This window comes from Juglans regia, chromosome 10 (genome assembly GCF_001411555.2).
Source record: "Juglans regia cultivar Chandler chromosome 10, Walnut 2.0, whole genome shotgun sequence".
Classification (NCBI taxonomy): domain Eukaryota; kingdom Viridiplantae; phylum Streptophyta; class Magnoliopsida; order Fagales; family Juglandaceae; genus Juglans; species Juglans regia.
Window position 1 is genome coordinate 5,345,558 of NC_049910.1, and position 20,690 is coordinate 5,366,247.

At 34.4% G+C, this 20,690-nt stretch overlaps 3 protein-coding genes across 9 annotated transcripts; all 3 read left to right on the forward strand.

The window, feature by feature from the left end:
- Positions 1-784: 784 nt before the first annotated feature.
- LOC109014081 (BAG family molecular chaperone regulator 7-like) lies at positions 785-3,783 on the forward strand. The gene is made up of 4 exons (XM_018996396.2): positions 785-1,817; positions 2,202-2,492; positions 2,813-3,050; positions 3,550-3,783. Exons 1-3 carry the CDS (start codon positions 1,122-1,124, stop codon positions 3,041-3,043), a joined length of 1,218 nt encoding a protein of 405 aa, XP_018851941.1. The 5' UTR covers positions 785-1,121; the 3' UTR covers positions 3,044-3,050; positions 3,550-3,783.
- Positions 3,784-7,439: 3,656 nt separating this feature from the next.
- Positions 7,440-13,910, forward strand: LOC109014082 (probable trehalose-phosphate phosphatase F). 7 transcript variants are annotated; one of them, XM_018996399.2, is made up of 15 exons: positions 7,440-7,764; positions 8,974-9,054; positions 10,261-10,308; positions 10,425-10,891; positions 11,016-11,156; positions 11,273-11,344; positions 11,802-11,927; positions 12,051-12,107; positions 12,197-12,280; positions 12,546-12,647; positions 12,755-12,832; positions 12,922-12,991; positions 13,097-13,167; positions 13,268-13,360; positions 13,647-13,910. In XM_018996399.2, exons 4-15 carry the CDS (start codon positions 10,595-10,597, stop codon positions 13,686-13,688), a joined length of 1,233 nt encoding a protein of 410 aa, XP_018851944.1. In that variant the 5' UTR covers positions 7,440-7,764; positions 8,974-9,054; positions 10,261-10,308; positions 10,425-10,594; the 3' UTR covers positions 13,689-13,910. The 7 variants fall into 7 exon arrangements, with proteins under 7 accessions (XP_018851944.1, XP_035550238.1, XP_018851947.1 ...); XM_035694345.1 differs by lacking the exon at positions 10,261-10,308 and having other exon boundaries at positions 10,425-10,479; positions 10,559-10,891; XM_018996402.2 differs by lacking the exons at positions 8,974-9,054; positions 10,261-10,308 and having other exon boundaries at positions 7,440-7,775; positions 10,425-10,479; positions 10,559-10,891.
- Positions 13,911-14,835: 925 nt separating this feature from the next.
- Positions 14,836-20,439, forward strand: LOC109014083 (monocopper oxidase-like protein SKS1). Its single transcript, XM_018996405.2, has 9 exons — positions 14,836-15,545; positions 16,645-16,754; positions 16,867-17,137; positions 17,231-17,369; positions 17,912-18,278; positions 18,815-19,180; positions 19,264-19,342; positions 19,809-20,008; positions 20,103-20,439. The coding sequence occupies exons 1-9, from the start codon at positions 15,396-15,398 to the stop codon at positions 20,200-20,202; spliced, it is 1,782 nt and encodes a 593-aa protein (XP_018851950.1). The 5' UTR covers positions 14,836-15,395; the 3' UTR covers positions 20,203-20,439.
- The last annotated feature ends 251 nt before the right edge of the window (positions 20,440-20,690 follow it).

The following is a 20,690-nucleotide window of genomic DNA, read 5'->3' on the forward strand; positions in this document are numbered from 1 at the left end:
GTTGAGAAAACATGAAAATTTACATGTAAAGGTTTCGATTTCATATAGGTTTGGATAGTGAGTTGAGATGAAATGAGTTAATCAGATAAAATTGAATAAAATATTGTTAGAGTATTATTTTTTAATATTATTTATTATTTTGAGATTTAAAAAATTTAAACTGTTTATTATATTTTGTAAGAAAATTTATGAAAGTTGTAATAATAAAATGAGATGAATTGAAAGTATTTCTCAATCCAAACTAAGCTATAAAATTAAGCATTGCAGAATAGGGTCGATTTACCCCATAATAAACCACAATTATGGGTTAAATTTTTGTATCAACAAAGTGCCAAAAAAAATTAACGGAGCTTCGCTTCAATCACGCATAAAATAATGGCTAATCCTATATCTCGACGTATATAATTCCCAAGCTATCATCTATCTTTTTTCTTTCTTTCTTTTTTGATAAATATAATCTATCTTATCTACCCTTGTGATTTATTTTCTATTGGGATTCTCTTTCGTCATGGACTATTTTAACTGTTTTTTTTTTTTTTTAAAGAGTTTAGATCTGAATTTATATAACTACTTGTCTTACTATTAAATGGCTACAAGTAACGTTATCCATCCAATTATGCAGCAGCACGTGGGGTCACAAAAAATAGGAAAAGAAAACTCACGTGACCTGAACTTTGCATCCATGTCCATATCCATATGAATATGAAATATCCATCCGAGTGCAATCCCAGTCCCACAAACAGATTTGCTGTGACTCATGGTTACTCTCGTCCTCAAATATGCGGCGTACCTCATCCACCACGCCCGGTAATTCCACCACTCCACCCTCCAAATTGCTTTAACGCTGCCCTTTTTTTTATATGAATAGTGAAATTCCAGTTTAACCGCCACCGCCCAATGTTTTCACATTTCCTCGTTCCTTTCACGATTTCGTCGTCTTCTTCTACATCTTTCACCTTTCCACCTTTCCACGTCTTTATAGATAGATAATGAATCATCATCGTCATCGTCATCGCTGCTTCTGAAGCAAAATCAAGCTCACTATTTAAACCCTAACTCTGTTTAAGTTCTCTTTAGTTCACTCTCATCGACCGAGATTCAACCTTTTAACTTAGCAAACAATGAGCCTGCTCAGGCGATTCGAGCTCATCGAGCCCTCCTACTACCCTCCCCTCTTCCTCCGAGATACCTCCATTTTTGCCCCCAAAACCCTACCTTTCCCTTTTTTTGTAAAAGAGGATGATCTCGATCTCGATCTCCCAAACATTTACCCTGGCCATGGCCCCATAGATTTCTTCGAAACGGTCACCGATCTTGTCTGCTTCAATGAAACGCCGTCGATTTCTTCTTATAGACGACTTCAGCGATTCGACAGTCTCGGAGCCCAGTCTTTTTACTTGCAGAGTCTGTCCGACCGAGTAAGCCTGCTGGAGTCGCGTTTCGACCGGCTACTCAGCTCGAGGTCCAAGGGCGGCGACCGGAAGTACACTTGGACGGCGGAGATCAAGAGCCCGGAGAACGACGGAGTGGATCGGAAGTACAAATGGACGACGGAGATCAAAGAAGGGAGGAAGGAGAAGGGAGGTATTAAGAAGAACTATAAGTGGTCGGCTGAGATTAACGGGAGGGGAGAAGGGGGCCGTCCGATCGAGCGGACGTACACGTTCAAAGCATCAAGTGGCGACGCCGATGATCATAGTGGATCAAAGAGGAAGGAGGCGAAGGAGAAGAAGAAAAAGAAGACGAAGGGAGAGAGTGACACGCTTTTTGTGGAGATCGAAGAGCCAGTAGATCATGGGGCTGTGGTTTTAAGACAGGTTTTACTTAAATTAAATTTAAACCTCTATTTATGCTCGATTTCATTTGAATAATCCTCTGTGGTTGTGGTTATCTCGACTGAAGATGTTTGTCCCAGTACGGCGTACTGTGGACAAGGAGAATGCACTTAAAGCTTAATAATTTATTGACTTGTTTTTTATTTCTTTGTGCTTCCCAAGTGGTAAAGTTTGATTTTTTTCCCCACCTTTCTTTTGTTCAAGCTTGAATTGTCACTTCTAGGGTTATGTGAATTTAGTATGCCGATTATCTTTTCACCGAAATACATTTTTGGTTTATTGATGGATCCCAAATAGTTCGATATTGTTTTATTCGATCGATCATTTAATAGACTGAGACCTTTTGTATTCTGCCATATCTTGAAGGCCTTTGCCAAGAGAGTTGGAGCTATTGAAAGGAGCAAAGGTAAGAAGAAGGAACTATCTCCCCTAGATGCTGCGTTGATGATTCAGATGAGCTTTAGAGCTTATCTGATCCGTAGATCACAGGCGCTTCGTGCCCTTAGAGATTTAGCAGTTGCCAAGACCAAGTTGAAGGAGATCAGAGTATTGTTCAATAATTTCTCCTACCGTCGTCGTGTAGCTCAAGATGCAGAAGAGCGTCAGAGGTTCTCAGAAAGAATTATTGTCCTTCTCCTTACAGTTGAAGCCATTGAGGTAGCTCCCATCTTATTCGCTTCTACTTTCACTTTGTGAATGTGTTAGAACCTTTTAAGGATGCTCATTGTGCAAGTATATTGGCCTTCGTTTTGATTATTTGAATCTGGTCTCAGAAAGATAGTGAACCTTGTTTCGGTTCAAATGTGAGAACTGTGTCCTCAATTATCCCCTGATCTTCTCTGTTACACTTGGAGATGGCTGATAATTTTTGAAACCCAATTAGTTTTTAGTAATGAAAAGTTGAAAGTTTACAGTTAAAACAAGACAATAGTGATTATTGGTTCCCTTTATGGGGATTCAATGCTGCATTTCAACAGGGAGCTGACCTCATGGTGCGTGCTGCAAAGAGGTCAATGGTGGATGAGTTAGAGGCAATGCTCGATGTAGTGGACCCACAGCCTCCTGGTAAATCACTATCCATGAGGAGGAGGACTTTTGATATGCCTGATGGTGTCATTCAGAAGGAAATTGCTGCAGGTGTGGCACGGGTTGTCCAAATGCTTAATCGGGAAGAGGAGAGTGCCAACGCCTTCAAAGCATCCCTCTGAGGGAATGGTAATGCGACAATTCACCACTATTTTAGTTTCCTTCTGGTGTTATAAAGTGTTACTGGCTAGGAGGTTTTGACCCATTTGAGAAGATCTAGAAGACTTTAAATGGCCCTCTCTCTTGTATTGAGTTGTGTACTGCTTGGACTTCTCCCACTGCTTCCAAGAGTTTTACCAGATTTAGAAGACTTTAAGATGGCTGATCATAGCACTCCGATTTGTGTGTGTAATGTGTGGAACTGGCCGGTAGTGTTAATTTTTAATGTTCTCAACCCAGGAAAGCCTTCATCCCAACCACTTTGCATTGATCTTTTTTCACCATCTAGCTCTCTGAGGGCCGGCCATGTTCTCTGCTAAATTGGTTTTAGGCTATCTTCTCTATCACATTTGTCACATCCTTCAATTTGTTAAAGTCAACAGTCGTTCCTATATTTTTGTCGTTTGGGGGAATGTTATTTTCTTTAAATCGTGCAGAATTGATTGTATTATACTCATGGCATATCCAGGAAAAAAAATGTCAAAATCTACTCATGGCAGAAAATGCAGTTCCATGGTCAACAGGGACGATTGAGGCAGATGACATGGTCGAGAGGTTTTCTCTGGTTTCGGTGATTAGTTTCTTTGAGTAGTACCAAAGACTGCGGAAAAACAAAAACTTAAGATGTAACACTAAATAGGGCCAATCTAAATGGCTCATTAGCAGTCTCTGTATTGTCCAAAATGAAGAAAATCTGTTCTAAGGGGTATTTTTTTTTTTAAAACTGTTTTCATCGCATGTTGTAAAATGGGCTACTTTCAATTGAATAATATAAAAACATAGATGTAGTTTAAATACAAAACATGCTTGTAGCAACAAAACCTGGCTGCATTATCGCATAGAAAAGCTAATCACAAAATGATTATACTAAAGTAATCTTATAAATATATGTATTTTGATATAATTTGTCAGACAAAGTTATTTTTTTATGAAACAGCTGTAACGGATTACATTAAGTCACTTTAATTTGTAAAATTACTTTATGACTGCAGCACTTCTCCTTTGCAAGGAAAGATTTTCCATGTTTAATTTGCAAGGAAGAGCTTCTATCTTAACGTGGGAAAACATAAACTATATGTTCTGCTATAACTAAAGAGGCAAGCTCTTAACACTCGGGGGTTCTCCAAAATTTACTGAAAAAGCTACGCATGCCAACCAAATATGATACGGTCGGTTTGGACATTTAGGTCTCATTCAATATAAAAATGATTTCATCTTATCTCATTTCATTTTATTATTACAACTCTTTTAAAATTTTACACAAAATGTAATAAATAATTTAACTTTTTCAGATCTCAAAATAATAATAATGTTAAAAAATAATATTCTAACAATATATTTTGAGTTTTGCTACACAACCTCCACCACACTCCACACTCTACATCTTTTTAAATTTTTAAATTTTTTAATATTTTTTTTAAAAATTTTTTTGAGTTTATTCTTTTTAAATTATTTTAAATTTTCTATTCATTATTCATATAATAAATATTTGATAAAAGAAAAAAATAATTAAAATTAAAAAAAATGTGGAGTGTGGAGTGTTAGGAGGTTGGGAAGATTTATTGTTAGAATATCAATATATTTGTGAATAGTAACGGAATAATTTGAGTTAAGATATTTTATTAGATTTTGAAAAATAAAAAATTAAAATATTATAAAGTTACAAAATTGTTTTATTGTGTTTTTTAAAATTATTTTTGTTATGAAATTTGAATAAGTAATATTATTTATTGTGTTTTGTTTGAGAAAGTTGTAATGATTATATGAACAAATTAAGATTTGAAATTGAAAATATTTTGACTTAAGTGATGTTTGAAAATAAAATATTTGAGAATATGAAAATATTTTGAGATATATTGTGTAGTTAAACGAACATGTTTTCCAGTATAATTTTGATGAAGGATCTTGGCGAGATACAATGACATGACTCGTAATCTCATCGGTTTGTGTTAAGCTTTGTTATTTTATAGTTATATAGTATATATAGTATATATATACATATATATATATATATAAAATAAAATAAAAAACACAAAATCAATGGCTTTTTTGTTTAAAAAAAAATGCTCGTGAGATATGATTATGCGTTTTTAAATTTGATTTGCATAATTATATAGCATGCCAACCACGAGATCAGTAAACATTACAATGCTTTGCACACATTGGTTTTACATTAATATGCTCATGTGTGCCAAACATAGTTGATATGGTAATTTGACAAAATAAACAATATTACTATTTATCCTCTATTTTTTTATTGGATAATTTCTTTTTTATCCAAATAAAGATTTTATATGTGACATGGAGCGTGGAATGTAGAGTAAAATTGATGCTAATGAACTTAGTGCAATTTGAACAAAAGTAAAAGAGTAATATTCTCATTCATGCATATGATATCACTCTTAATCATATTTAAAATGTGACATATTTTAAGTGATTGCCTTTAAGTGATTATAGTAATTATCACTTAAATATATCATATTAATATATATATACATAATTGAGAATAATAAAATATAAGATGAAAAATAAAAATACCTTCCAAGAAAAAGAGAATTCAAAACCAAATTAAAATCGGAGGAAATATTTTTTGCAAAATGCAAATGCTAAATTCAGTTGCACAAGAGTTAGGATTGTTTGTTTTTGCATATGAAATTAAAATTTAAAATAAAATAAAATATTTTTTTTATTTTGATATTTTTAAAAAATAAATTATTTATTTTATTTTATATAAAAATTTAAATAAATTATAATAATTAAATGAAATAAATTATTAAAAAAAAGTGCGATTAAAACCCTTGAAAAAAAAAAAAAACTGCCCTGTAAAAGGAGCAGCAGTGTCTGACTTTGACCACAAGTAACAGCGTTGAAAAAACGGAAGATTCTTCGGTTTGGGGTCCAAACATTAACTTAAAATAAATTAAATTGGCGATATCTTTTCTTGACAAACAAGTTTCTATAGCCAGCCAGCCAGCCAGCTAGTTAGAACCTTTCCAAATTCCTCCTCACCTCTGTCTTCAACTAATGCAAACGGCACTTTTACTTCTTCCACTAATTCAAACTATTTTATTATTTAATTTTTTTATCTCATTTTTTAAAATTTAATAAAATATAATAATTCAAACTATTTCATTATTATTTATAAATATTTTTAATATCCAAATAAATTCTTATGTGATATTTTTCTTTGTCCAATTATATAGTTAAAACTTGTACACAACTTTAATACAATTAGTATTAAAATGTTATTTTTTTTTAAACTTTGATCCAAGCAAGGTCTCACATTCATCAACTTAAATAAAAGAAAAAATTAAATTTTAGACAGCTAAAAACTGTATACGAGTAATAACTCTGTCAATTTTATTTGTTTTTTTTAATGAAACTTTATGATAAATATCATCACGTGAATTTGTTTTTAAAAGATATTATTTATAAGTTTATTTTTTGACACACCCATCATGTTATTGAAGTAGTTTTAATAATGATTAAAATATTTATATTTATATTTTTTTTATCATTATATAGAGTTTTTTAATAAGTGGTATATTGACATACAAAACTTATAAATATATATAAAAAAATAATATTTAAATAATATCATTCTTGAATATTTAAAAAAAGGAATGGTCCTACTATCAGAAAATTGATTTATACGTCTAAAGTTTACCCCCACCAATCACCATTAAATATTATAATTTATATATTTTTTAGAATAATATTATATACAATCGTAAAATATATAAATGTTATACAGTCACTTTAAAAAAAATATATTTTTTATTAAAATATTAAATTTTTTATATAAATTTTATATTTATTTATTTTTTTAAAACGATTATATGATATTTATACACTCACAACTATAACTATTATTTCTTTATTTCTTTACAAAAAATAGATTTGAGAATGAAAAAAAAGACTTAAGAAAACCATACCTCGTCAACGACCGCTAGCGATTGAAAACGACAACACAGTCTGACAGGTTCAGATGCTTACCTGGCGGGCCCGTTCCCCAAAACGTGGCCACGTCATAACAGACACTAACACAAGTGCCCTTACCTGCTTTGGCCGCTAGATTCCAACTGCCACGTCTTCTCCTAGTCCGCAATCCGAGATTCTCCTCCGTGATGGGAACCACAAAAACTAAAGTCTTGCCTTATTTATTTATTATTTTTATATTAACAATTAATAATAATGCAAAGGGAATTACTATTCCACGCGCGTTTAGTCAACAATCGCCTAATAAAGCGTGGGGGGCTGCACCTGCTTCCCCAGTCGAACCAACCGCGAAAGCACGTCTCGTCAAAGACAGAAGAACCTATATAAATACCACAGTTCTGTTTAGTTGTCATTTTACCCTTTCTTCTCTTTGGTTTTTGGCGTCCATTTTTTTGCTCGTCTCTCGTTCTCTGCGAATCCTGGAGTTTCATGCTCGCTCCTTCCTTCTTCAGCTGGTGATTCTCATTCATTTTCTGCTGCTTAGTCTATTATTACCTGCCTGTTTGGCTCCCAAGAAAATCTTCCAGCGAGAAAGCATAAGTTCAAACAGAGCGTTTCGTTTCTTGGTCAATACTGGTTTTGTTATTCATTTTGGTGGCAATTTCTGAAGGTTTTTGGATTAGACAGCTGCATTCCTCGATATCGGGTTCACGTAGTTGGGTTCTTGAAGCCACTGCATTCCTCAGTAAGTTTGTGGTTCGTGTTCTTCCTTTTCTGTTTGTATTTATAAATGGCCTTAATCAGTTTTGCACGAATTGCTGTTTGGATTGGGTTCAGAAAAGCTGGTTCTTGTATCGAATGCATGTCTGAGCGTTGAAGTTCCATTATGGGTTCCTTACACTTTGAAATGTTTCGATTTCTTGTATGGTCAATGGCTTGTACTATTCGGATTCAGTGCTATTTCGACTTCGACCAACTCCATTTTAGACTCTTAAAGCTTTTGATCTGGGTGCTTCTATTTTTTTTTCCTTTTTTATTTTCTCTTTGAATCAACTTATGCGCGATAGCTAATATGTGTGAGTTTTTTCTCTGGTTTTCATTGCATTTTGGGTTTGATTCTCTTTGGTCGACTTGTCATTTTTTTTTTTTTCCAGTTTTTCCCTACCGCCGCTCCGAAATTGTCGACATCGATTCTAAATAGTCTCCCTCTTTGCAGTTTTTGATGAGTTTGATTTGGTTTCCATAAAAAAAAAAAAAAAAAAGACTAATTTGATTTGATATGTTTCTTTGTTTTCTTCTTTTGGTTTCCAGTCTGCCTTTTGGCAACCGCTGTTCGGTGATAATGCTCTTATCACATGTATTCAAGTCATGTCTTTGACGTAGTACTCTTCCAAGAAATTGACAATAAAAGTTGATCATAATGTAAGGTTGGAACTTGGAAAAGTAATATCAATTAAATTATTTGAAAATTTGTGTCCTTTTTTTGGTGGTCACTGTGGATGTGGGGGATAGCAAGAAAATATGTCTGAATTTTTAAAAACGTTTCATTTGGCATCCATAGTGGTTTGTAACTTTGTATCATGGAAGAATCTTTTTCTGATGGGGTCCATACGTTTGATGATTCCCACATGCTTTGTTTCCTCTCAACTATGTCGATTTGGAAAAAGTCATGTTCTATAGTAGCCACTTGTTGCCCACACTCTTTGCTATAAAAAGTAAACTCACGTATTAACGTAGTTTTACGTGATTTATTATACAATAAATAATCTGACATACCACGTCAAGCAATGTCACTTTACGAGTTTACTTGAATATTTATCTTCTTTCAAATATCTGTTTGGAGAAATAATTTCTCTCAATGAATAATGTTTGGATTTTTCTTTGCACCATGCGATCAATAATTTGTAGTATCCAAATAGATTTTAGTGCCTTTTCTTTTTCTTTTGTTGCATAGGTTATTCATGGATTTTTCTGATCAACACAATCTTTTCTCCATAGCGAGAGGCAGGCAGCCATGTTCTCGTCATCATCTTTGGTTACTGCCTCTATAATTCTCACATTAGCTTTTCATTTTAGCGCTTTGGATTCTTTACGATGTTATCAACAACGTGGGCCATCAACCTTCAGTTTGAAAGAAAATGTTATTGTGATAATTGAATTAGTACTTGAAAACCTATATGTATTCTGCGGTTAAGGTTGCTCTGCTTTTATTGTTCGACCAATCGTTTTAGCAAAGGTTTACATCTTAGCATGCATGATTCCTGTATTCTGCTGTCACATATTCACAGTCTTCAACTATTGCGATCAAATATAGAAGCTGTTTCAAATACATTGACCGACACTATTGCTGTCACATATTCACAGTCTTCAACTCTATGCAATGGTCTAGTTGCTCGTTTTTAGCTTTTTACATAACTTCTATATTTGAATTGGAGGTTGAGGTTGGGATAGTATTAAATAGAGGGAATTTCAAGAAATACATAACTCCATTTTAGCTTTACATAACTTCTATGCAATGGTTTTCTGCTTTAGGGCTTGATGGAGCTTCAGTTCATGATTTTCTGTCTTCTTTATCCCTTTTTTAGAATGTAATTAGGTGTTTTCTTTTGTGTACTTCTTGTGTACATGGGCTTCACCTATTACATTTGTTGAATAAAATTTCTTTTTACTTATAAAAAAAAAAAACCGGAAAAAAAGTTGCTACTACTTCGTTGTGAAATATGATATTGAAGTTGACCACAAAGTTGAGCTTTTTATTTACCACTAATTCTAATAATGGCTTTAAAAAATTTTCCCTTATACTCTTAAAAACAGAGGACATTTTTCATTTTATCAAGCCATTTTCTGTGGAATTAACTTCACTTAATTGGAAGAAGACTGAACAGCAAAAGTAAGAATAGAGTGAGAGGTCACATAAAGGGGAAACGCAAGTCTTTTCTTCTTTTCACTTTAGAAAAATGCCACCATGCATTTTTAGGCATATCGCATTGGGTAAGCATAAATATTCTCGGCTTTTGTTTTTGGAATTCATTGCTTCAAATTTTTACAGGGTTATGTTTTAGATGTTAAGAGTTATTTTCCAAAAGATTTTTTATGACCATGTTTTCAACATTCTCATTTGTGTAGTTTCATTCAAATTATTTCTGGGATCCTTGTTACATGAGCATGTATTTGGCAGCATCAGTTATCATTGAATCCTTGCCTTTTGCTGGTCCATCTCTCTCTCTCCCCCTCCCTCCAGATAACAGTTGTTGCCTCAGCCATACAATTGCTATGGGCATGATAATGTGTACGGAGTCTACTCTTGTTCTATATGAGCAACCTTCTGATGTTGCATATCCAACTGCTTTGTAGTTAACATGTTTTTATGATCATTAGTTTTCACTTATCAAAATCTTTTTTCAGGTATCCTGCATTTGATGTACTGCTTTCTGAGTGGTAGTGACAAGAAGACACAAAGGTTGGGTGAAGAAGATATCTGAGATTAATCTGTTGCTCTTCATCTCTGTAGCTTAATCTGCTGTTACATTCTTATATAGTTTTTTCAATATAAGTGGTGCTACAAATCTTGATTGATGGACCTAAAGTCAAATCATGCTGCTCCTGTTCTTACCGATCCTGCTGCTCCCATAAACAAGTCAAGACTAGGCATGCATTCCAGTCTGTTTCCTTGTTCACCTCCACTAGCAGTTTTACCTCCAGGCATTTTTTTGACAATCCCTAGAAAGAAGACTGGAATACTTGATGAATTTCGATCTAGCATCTGGCTGGATGCCATGAAATCTTCATCTCCTCCTCCTAAGAAGATAACCAAGGATGTTAGCAACGAGTATTCACCAACTGATGCTGATGTTGCATACAATGCCTGGATGGTATTTTTGCACTTCTCTCGCTAATGTTCTTTTTTTTTTTCTTTACTTTTATTTTATTCCTTTCTGGAATTTGTAGGTGAGATGTTTACGCAGTTCTTTGCACGTTTCTATTTTACCTTTGCAGGCTAAGTATCCATCAGCAATTGCGTCATTTGAGCAAATAGCAAATCATGCAAAAGGAAAGAGAATAGCATTGTTTCTGGATTATGATGGGACACTTTCTCCAATAGTAGATAATCCTGAATGCGCATTCATGTCTGATGCTGTAATATTTTTCTTCTCATTAAAAACATGTGATAAGTTTTTTTTTTTTTTTCAAGGTTATGTTCTTCTTTCTTTCTCCTCCATCATTTTTTCATTCTGACTTTGTAGCCTTTTCAGATGCGTGCCAATGTAAAAAAGGTGGCAAAATACTTCCCAACAGCAATAATTAGTGGAAGAAGCCGTGAAAAGGTAATGGGTTGGCTTCTTTTTAAGTAGTTTTTCTTAGAGGAAATTTCACTTTGCACCCCTAAACTACCACTTTTTATTTTAGTTTATTTATAAAAAATCTGGGATTTCACTATGCCAGATGCAAATTGGAAAGCTGTGGTATTTTAAGATGCAACTTCTTAGCTTTGGTAGTTTGTGGTGAAATTTGAATTAGGATGGCTGCAAATCAAAAAATTATCTTTTTCTTAATTACATCTTCCATTGCATTTGTCTGTTTATTTATTTATTTTTATATAAGTAAGAATAATTTTATTGATACAAAGGAAATAGGTATAGCCCGTGTACACATGAAGTATATAAAAGAACACCTAAATACATTCTAAGATCAAAAGAATGTTTATTTACTTTTGAATGTTAAATGTTTTGACTGCGGTCATTGATTTTGACAATTGCTCGTCCCACACCCTTATTCATTCAGGTTTATGAGTTTGTAAGGCTAACAGAACTCTATTATGCGGGTAGTCATGGGATGGATATCATGGGTCCTGTTAGAGAACACATATCTAATGACCTGCCCAATTGTATTAGATCGATGGATGAACAGGTAATGGCCTAATAAACTTCTTTATATGACATCTCTCTTCGCTTTTTCTTCAAGATATATATATATATATATATTTAAATAACTTTTGTCTGATTTTGATTTCATGTCTGATTTTGATTACAGGGTAAGGAAGTTAATTTGTTCCAGCCTGCTGGTGAATTTTTACCTGTGATTGAAGAGGTGTGTATCAGTCTTGTCTTCAATTGCTTGAGTGCTAGGAAGTAGAATGTTGTAGTATGTGGCTCATATTGAGTGAAACATGTATATAGAGAAAGCAGGCTGATGCCGAGAGTGAAGCGGAGCGGAGTGAGGAGAGCGTAGCTTACCAAGCGGAGCGTAGCGGAACGACTAGGGTATGGTACAAGGGTATTATTAGAATTTTCTAATACCTCTTGTATGGCTAGGGTTTATAATGTAACCCTAATTCGAGTTTAGTGAAAATTTAATCCCCGCTCCTGTGGATGTAGGCACACTGCCGAACCACGTTAAATTCTGTGTATTTTTCTTGTTTTCTCTTTTCCGTACGATTCATCATAATTGCCTCATGTAACACAACATAGAAGTTGTTCCAATCTTTCACTCTATCATACCATTCTGACCTTTTTCATGTTTGAGCAGGTTTTTAGATCCCTTGTTCAATGCACCAAAGATATTGTAGGAGCAAAAGTTGAGAATAATAAGTTCTGTGTCTCTGTACATTACCGTAATGTAGATGAGAAGGTATGCCTTTTTATTGCTCAGTTACTTGCATAGTTGGATGTCTCTTTTGATTTACTTATGCACTCTTTTTTTTGTTTTTGGCACTTGATCTGGATTTTTATATCCAGAGTTGGACTGTAGTAGCTCAACGTGTCCATGATGTTCTAAAAGACTACGCGCATCTGCGTTTGACTCATGGTCGCAAGGTATTATTCTCTAGAGCCAACGTCTGACCTGATAAATACTTTCATTTTATTCCTCTAGTTTGAGTTAATATAATTTATCTCATCTTTAGGTTTTAGAGGTTCGCCCTGTGATCAATTGGGATAAGGGAAAAGCTGTCACGTTTTTACTGGAATCACTGGGTTAGTTATTTTTTGCTTCGGATGCCATTGTTTACAGACCTTTAATATAGCCTTTACATGCATCCAGCCACCATATATACTTAACTATGAAAAGAACTGTTTCAGGGTTGAGTCACTGTGATGATGTGCTCCCCATATATGTTGGAGATGACCGGACAGATGAAGATGCATTTAAGGTAATATATATATATATATAACTTACCTTGAAGTTAAAAACTCTTCATGATGAGTTCATGAATTATCTAAACAATCAAATTGAATTGATCGTGTATAAAGGTTTTGAGAGAGGGCAATCGAGGTTATGGGATTTTAGTCGGTTCTGCTCCCAAGGAAAGCAATGCAGCTTACTCGCTGAGGGATCCATTGGAGGTACAAGTTTTTCTTTATCTCAAGTAATTCTTTTGGAGACCTTGTTTGAGATCATGGATGGCTACCATGAAAATCACATCATCCATCATATATGAAGAACAAGATTATCCTTGGTTTATTTTAGTATAGAATGTAAAATCTGGGGAAACTGGCTCTTTGCTTGTCCCTTTTATTTGTGATGGAGGGAGACTTGAAGAACTTAACATATTTTTATAGTTATGAACATTTTGGGTTTCTATGTTGTTGCTTTCAAGGTTTTTGACTATGGTTTTATCTGGAAATGCAGGTCATGGAATTTCTCAAGTCACTGATGACATTGAAAAAGTGAAGTGCTTTATAAAATATTCTGACAGATTCAAAGAGTAAATTACTCTAATATACATATACAGTAAAACAGCCTACATCACGTTTTGTGTTTTCTTTTCTAGAGAATGTATATGGAGAGGTTTTGAAGTTGGATAAGTGTTGGAACACAGCTCAGAGCTTCTTGTCTTAATATATATATATAGGAAAAATTTAATTGTAAGCGATTCTGCGCACTAATACGCGCACTCATTCAATATGATTGGTCAGAAAGTAGATTTTATTGAAAACAGTGCTAATTTGAATTTAGAATATGAAGGCAACAATATTAATACGCAGATTGGTACGCAAACTTATTTGTACATAACAAAACTTATATATATATATATATATCCTGATATTGGCTCTAAGGATGCCTTCGTATTCAATTATTCAATACTTAGAAACATTTGTTAATTCTTTTAAATATTGATATTTGAATGTTCATAAGATTTTCATGTATCATTATTCTCAATGTGGTGTTTTTGTAAAATAATGATACTACTATTGACTATTTTGTATGTTAGAAAAAGGAAATTAATGTTACTCATATTCAATAATTTCATCATATGCATCCAAATTTGTTCAACCATTAATCCTTATCAGCCTTGAGATTCTACATGAATCCTCAAATATTTCTCAAGAAATTTGTTCTTGCAATTAAAATCGTTTTGTATTTAAGAAGATGATGAAAATGTTTGGACGAAATTTAACCAAAAAATTAAGGGAAAAAAAAACCCAAAACATCGATTCAGGGCCATTGATTTGGGGATACTCCTGTCCAATTCAATTTGCCAATTTACAATAAAGACCCAAAACTAAAATAAAAGAAAGGGATGTTTGAATAAGGTGCCGTAATAATATCATAATATATCTCATTTGGATAGTGATACGAGATGATTTTAGATGAATTGAATAAAATATTATTTTTTAATATTATTATTATTTTAAAATTTTAAAAAATTAAATTATTTATTATATTTTATATAAAAATTTTAAAAAATTATAATAATAAAAAAGATGAAATAAGATATAAAGATCACAGGCTGAGATTACATCCGATTATGGGGGCAGTGGGTGGGGTTCACAGAGGTGTCGGCCTCTCAGCTGTGCTGTTCAGTGCAGTTGTAAACTTCGTTAAGAAAATGGACGAAAATTTGAACGTTAGAAACGCGTAAGAAAATCTTTGGACGCCGAAACTTGTGCGAACATTTGGAGGCTGACTCTTAGCTCTGTAACTTTCACGATTCCCACCATCCCATCTTCACCTGCGACCGGCTCCACCCGGTTCTTAAACGTCTTGCAGATCAAACTTATTAAAATAAGAAGAAATTAAACTTAAAGTGGGTTGTAAGATGTACGATACTAAGATTCAACCTTCTTAAAAAAGAAAAAAGAGAAAAAGAGATGCAAGATTCAACTGGCTTAGCGAGTTACCGGTAATGGGACGTTTGAGTAGGCTCGAAAGTTCCAAAAACAGAGATGTGATTTGTTTTCCGGGCGACCCTCTGGTACCCTACCGGTCAGTAGCATCTTTCTTTCTTTCTTACATAGTAAGGAGCTTCAGATAATAACGTCTCTTCCTCTCTCGCTCTCTCTCATTGTTTGATTATGTAAAACACCACCAAATCTCGAAGGATTTTGTTTTGCCTTGCCTTGCTCTGCGCACATCCGTAAACCCAAGAGTTCATCAATGGCTCATCCTGGGCTCTCCCGGTTTTGTCTGTTTTCTTTGGTCCACATTGCTCTGCTTCCAATCTTATGTTTTGCTGCTGACCCCTATGTCTTCTATGACCTTCATGTCTCTTACCTCACTGCCTCCCCTCTTGGCGTTCCTCAACAGGTTCAGTTCCTAACTCTCTCTCACTCTCTCCCACTCTTTATTGTTAGTTTTTAGTTTTTTTTTTTTTTTTTCCACGCGGGTGTGCGTTTGTTCCTTCGCAGATTATAGACGGGGTAATGTCTTTTTTATTCAGAACCTTGTTTGTGGTTGCATTTTCAGATGATTTTTTTATGTTGGTGTTGTGTCTTTTTATGTTTTTCTTGCCAATCAATGGTATATGTTGTGTGTAAGTGTTTGTACTAGAGAAACGGGTTTCTTCGTAGTTAGGTCCAAGACTCCAAACATGTAATTACTTGGTAATTATTCTTCATGGGTTTTACAATTTTATAGACATTTTTTTGTTCATTTCCTACAATTAGCATCACATATATTTATGTGCTTCACGTCTGATACTGTAAATTGTTATTATCGAAAGAGATTAGAGCTCAAAGATGTTGCCCATGAAGAAAACGAGTACAAAAGTACAGATTGCAAAATGACCAGAAAACCCCCTAAAAAAATTTTCGCACTGATTTTTTTCTTTTCTTTTCTTTATTTTTTGGGGGTGGTCCTCCTTAAATTTGTTGTGAGATCATGGTGCTTGTGTTTTGGATTCTTTTTTTAAACTCAATTTCTTCAGTTATCTGTTATGAGTCTTTTGCATGTTGCTGAATTAGATTTGGGATTTTTAGGGGTGGTCCCCCTGGTTGCCCTCCCTTCTTAAAGATGTTGTTAGATCATGGTGCTTGTGCTTTGGGGGCTTTTCTTAAACGCTATTTCTTCAGTTTTCTGTTATGAGTCTACTTATCAAAAAAGAGTTTTCTGTTATGAGTCTTTTGCATGTTGCTGAATTGGATTCGGATTTTTGTGTACAGTTTATTTATTTATTTTTTATTTTTTTTATAAGTAATTTTTGTGTACAGTTAATGTAGATTATAACCCTACGTTTCATTCTAGATTATGATTTGTATGTTGTGACTTTTTTTATTGTTATTTTTTTATTCTTTCCTTTTCAATTTTATTTTGAAATGGTCATATTCCCAATTGTTATCAAATCATGAATAGTCATGTTGACAGAATCTGAATAGCTTGAATTTTTTCAATTAATTACTGTCTGCAGGTTATAGCAGTAAATGAGAGATTCCCAGGCCCTGTAATCAATTCTACTACTAATAACAATGTTGTTGTCAATGTATGGAATGATTTGGATGAGGAACTCCTAATGACCTGGTTGGTTTCAGCACATATCATTATATTAAACTCTTTTTTCTTACAAAAAGAAAAAAAAACATGAACTGTATTTGGAGTGCTATGACAAATATGGGATTAATGGTTGTTACAGGTCTGGAATTCAAATGCGGCGAAATTCATGGCAGGATGGTGTTCTTGGCACAAATTGTCCCATTCATCCCAAAAAGAATTGGACTTATCAGTTTCAAGTAAAGGATCAAATTGGGAGCTTTTTCTACTTCCCATCTCTCAAGTTTCAGAGAGCATCTGGTGGCTTTGGTCCTTTCATTATTAATAATAGGAATATAATCCCGATTCCTTTTGCACAGCCAGATGGCGATATCGTCATTATGATTGGTGACTGGTATACCCGGAACCATAAGGCCAGTATTTATTCTCTGTCTGATGTTTGCTTACGAATGTAGCAGTGGGATTGTAGCAACTAACTTTACTGCTGTCTTCTTTTTTGATTTTAGGCATTGCGGTCGGCCCTTGATGCTGGACAAGACCTTGGGATGCCTGATGGAGTAATCATCAATGGAAAGGGACCTTATCGGTACAATACCACTCTTGTACCTGATGGCATTGAATATGAAACCATTGGTGTCGATCAGGGTAATTTTTTCTGGCATTAATAGTAAACATAGGTTGAACCATTTTCATTGTTTTTATTTTCATTTTTTGTTTTTCACCATATGGAAGTTCATTTTCCACAACTTATTGGCTTCTCTTGCCTCTTGGGTGAATATCTCACATATGGTCATCAGTCATTACCCAAGTTTCTCTTTATATTTAATGTTCTAAATTTGTTAACTTTGTTGGAAGTTGGAAGTTTCATTTTAATCTACCACTTTCTTGACCTGCTTTCATCATAAATTAAAATTTTAAGCCTTTTGAATTCCAAACAAAGTTTCATATGGTTTCCAGTGGCCTATAAAAAGTTTATTTCTGTCCTGCTGTTAACACAGTTGGTATTAGTTTAAGAAATCTGGAGAACGCACATACATGTGGATGTAGGGAGTGTCCATGCTAATTTTATTTTAGTATTTTTATTTTACTGAATTTATTGATATGGTGGCTTCCTTTGTTTTTCATGTTTCCTGGCAAATGGTTTCAACTGGTTAAGTATTAATTGTTCATAGAATTATGTTTTGCAGGCAAAACATATCGACTTCGTGTGCACAACGTTGGAACTTCAACTAGTTTGAACTTTAGAATCCAAAACCACTTTCTGATTCTTGCAGAAACAGAGGGACATTATACAGTGCAGCAAAACTTTACAGACGTAGATATTCATGTTGGTCAATCTTATTCTTTCTTGGTCACCATGGATCAGAATGCAAGTTCTGATTACTATGTCGTTGCAAGTGCTAGGTTTGTGAATGAATCACTTTGGCAGAGAGTGACCGGTGTTGCCATTTTACACTATTCCAATTCTAAAGGACCAGCAACAGGTCCTCTACCTGATCCACCAAATGATACTTATGACAAGTCAAGGCCACTAAACCAGGCAGTAAGCATCAGGTTTGTTTTCGTAACGCCATAGTTGTTCTGGAGTTTGATATCCTGGACAGCTTGGTTTCTTGTGATACATTACATTAATACCCCAGATTTAGAATGAGAAGGTGGTGAACAAGATAGCACATTGCCTTGGGGAGGGGGGGTAGAAAAAAAAAAGGGAGAAGTTCCTGCTGTTTATATTGATTCGATTCCAAGGGGTTTTAATTGTTGACCAGTTCTTTTAGAATATAACCCTAGATGTACTTTAGGTTTTCCTTGAATTGTTATAAACACTAGTAAGCATAAAATTACAACAATTTAACCAACCACTTTCCCAGGTGGCACAATTAGATTGAATTCATGCCTAAAAGTTTATAAATAACTTGATGGTGAAGTTGATGTAATTCATGGTTTAAGTTGATGCCTGTAAATGATGGGACCACCACTTTTTGACTTATTTTCCCTTATTTTCATTTCGATTTAAGTTTCAGTGGAATTTTTGCAACAATAGTTTACTATTGAATATATGTAAATTTAAATCTCCATTCCATATTGTTTAGGCAAAATGTATCTGCAAGTGGAGCTCGCCCTAATCCACAGGGATCTTTTCACTATGGTTCAATTAATGTGACGGAGACATATGTGATAAAGATTGTGCCGCCAGTACAGATCAATGGGACACTTCGAGCTACGCTCAATGGGATCTCATTTGTCAATCCTAAAACACCAATCAGGCTTGCTGATCAGTATAAAGTGAAGGGAGAATATAAGCTTGATTTCCCCAGCAGGCCACTTAACAGAACCCCTCGGATAGACAGATCTGTTATTAATGCGACTTATAAGGGGTTCATAGAAGTAATCTTCCAAAACAATGACACCGTGATGCAGAGTTTTCATATGGATGGATATTCCTTTTTTGTAATTGGGTATGAATCTTTTCTTTGTTTATACAGTCTCTCATTGCTGTAAGGTTAATAAGCATTGTGAGAAATTGATTACATGAATGCAGGATGGATTTTGGTGATTGGACAGAAGCAAGTAGAAATAGATATAATAAGTGGGATGCAATTTCTCGCTGCACTACTCAGGTTGGTTTTTTCATGTAAACATTGGTTTTCTCAACTAATTCACTACACCCTATCTCTTATGCTGTAAGCGGGTATGTTAGAAGGATATGGTGAACTTAATGGAAAAAAGAAAAAGAATAATGATAAAGGATATGGCGAGTTTTTGGGCCTGAAACTTTGCCTGAATGTTTAGTAATGAGGTGTGATATAAGGGTTCTGGTCTGTTATACAATACATGAAAGAACTGTGAACAACTAGTTCTCTACAGAGATTTGAGAATATGTTTCTCTTAATTGTTTGAGTTGCGTATTAAACTCACAAAAATCTTGAGGACCTTGTGACAGAGAAAAATGCTTCTTTTATTGTGCTTATGTTGTAACTTGTTAATGAAGGTTTCTGTTGCAGCTGTTTTGAATCATTAAGGGGCTAAAATCGCAAATAGCCTAGCTGCATGTCTTGTGTTAAACTCAGTCTTACTGTTGTGCAGGTTTTCCCTGGGGGTTGGACGGCAGTCCTTGTCTCTCTTGACAATGTTGGAACATGGAACATCAGAGCAGAAAATCTTGATAGATGGTATCTAGGGCAAGAAACTTATATGAAAATTGTCAATCCTGAGGAAAATGGTGAAACGGAGATGGCTGCACCTGGGAATGTCTTATACTGCGGCGTACTCCAGCAATTATCAAAGTATATGACTAAAAACTTTAAAATAGAACTCTCACTCTCTCTCGAAAACATAATTTTCTGAAACTCATAATTCTGTGTTTGTTCTCACCTTTAGGGATCAGACCAACTCTGCAGTATCACTTCCAAGGGGAAGCTCAAAGCTATCTTTCTGTCTGGTGGTGGCATTTTTTGCTATGATCACCCTTTTTAGCTAAGCTTTGCTGCTGCATCGGTAAGTTCTGCCATTACAGGAAGTTACGGCTTGTTCCAGGTCGGACATTACTGTTGAGTTTGCAAGACATAGTTAGTTTAGGTGCCCATAATGGTTTTTGTCAGTACATTATCTTTGGTTCAAATGACACTTGATTCCTTTCTTCCATGATTCCTTGTACTTCATAAAGTTACACTGACTATGATTGATTCATACTTGATAGCATCCGACTTTTTTCTTACTCGAGTTTGTTTTATCCTCTTTATTATCATTGTGCTCCACGCTCCTATCTATATCGAGGAAAAGGCTTGAGTAGATATGTAGCATACCATGCCTCCATATGCAATTATTCCATTTGATTCATGGAACACTTATTATTGTTTGTCTCATTATTCCATTCAATATGAGTGGTCTGTCTCCAGTAAAATAGAATGATCGAGTTTCAAGCTGTTGCTCACATGCTCCTCCACTTTAATTGTATCATATACTTAT

Excerpts from the sequence above, each read along its gene's own strand:
- LOC109014081 (XM_018996396.2), top strand. The coding sequence starts at position 1,122 with ATGAGCCTGCTCAGGCGATTCGAGCTCATCGAGCCCTCCTACTACCCT. Across the intron at positions 1,818-2,201 it reads GGGCTGTGGTTTTAAGACAG|GCCTTTGCCAAGAGAGTTGG; the intron begins GTTTTACTTAAA and ends CATATCTTGAAG. Across the intron at positions 2,493-2,812 it reads TTACAGTTGAAGCCATTGAG|GGAGCTGACCTCATGGTGCG; the intron begins GTAGCTCCCATC and ends GCATTTCAACAG.
- LOC109014082 (XM_018996402.2), top strand. The coding sequence starts at position 10,595 with ATGGACCTAAAGTCAAATCATGCTGCTCCTGTTCTTACCGATCCTGCT. Across the intron at positions 11,345-11,801 it reads GTGGAAGAAGCCGTGAAAAG|GTTTATGAGTTTGTAAGGCT; the intron begins GTAATGGGTTGG and ends TTATTCATTCAG. Across the intron at positions 11,928-12,050 it reads TTAGATCGATGGATGAACAG|GGTAAGGAAGTTAATTTGTT; the intron begins GTAATGGCCTAA and ends TTTTGATTACAG.
- LOC109014083 (XM_018996405.2), top strand. The coding sequence starts at position 15,396 with ATGGCTCATCCTGGGCTCTCCCGGTTTTGTCTGTTTTCTTTGGTCCAC. Across the intron at positions 16,755-16,866 it reads GAGGAACTCCTAATGACCTG|GTCTGGAATTCAAATGCGGC; the intron begins GTTGGTTTCAGC and ends TGGTTGTTACAG. Across the intron at positions 17,370-17,911 it reads AACCATTGGTGTCGATCAGG|GCAAAACATATCGACTTCGT; the intron begins GTAATTTTTTCT and ends TATGTTTTGCAG.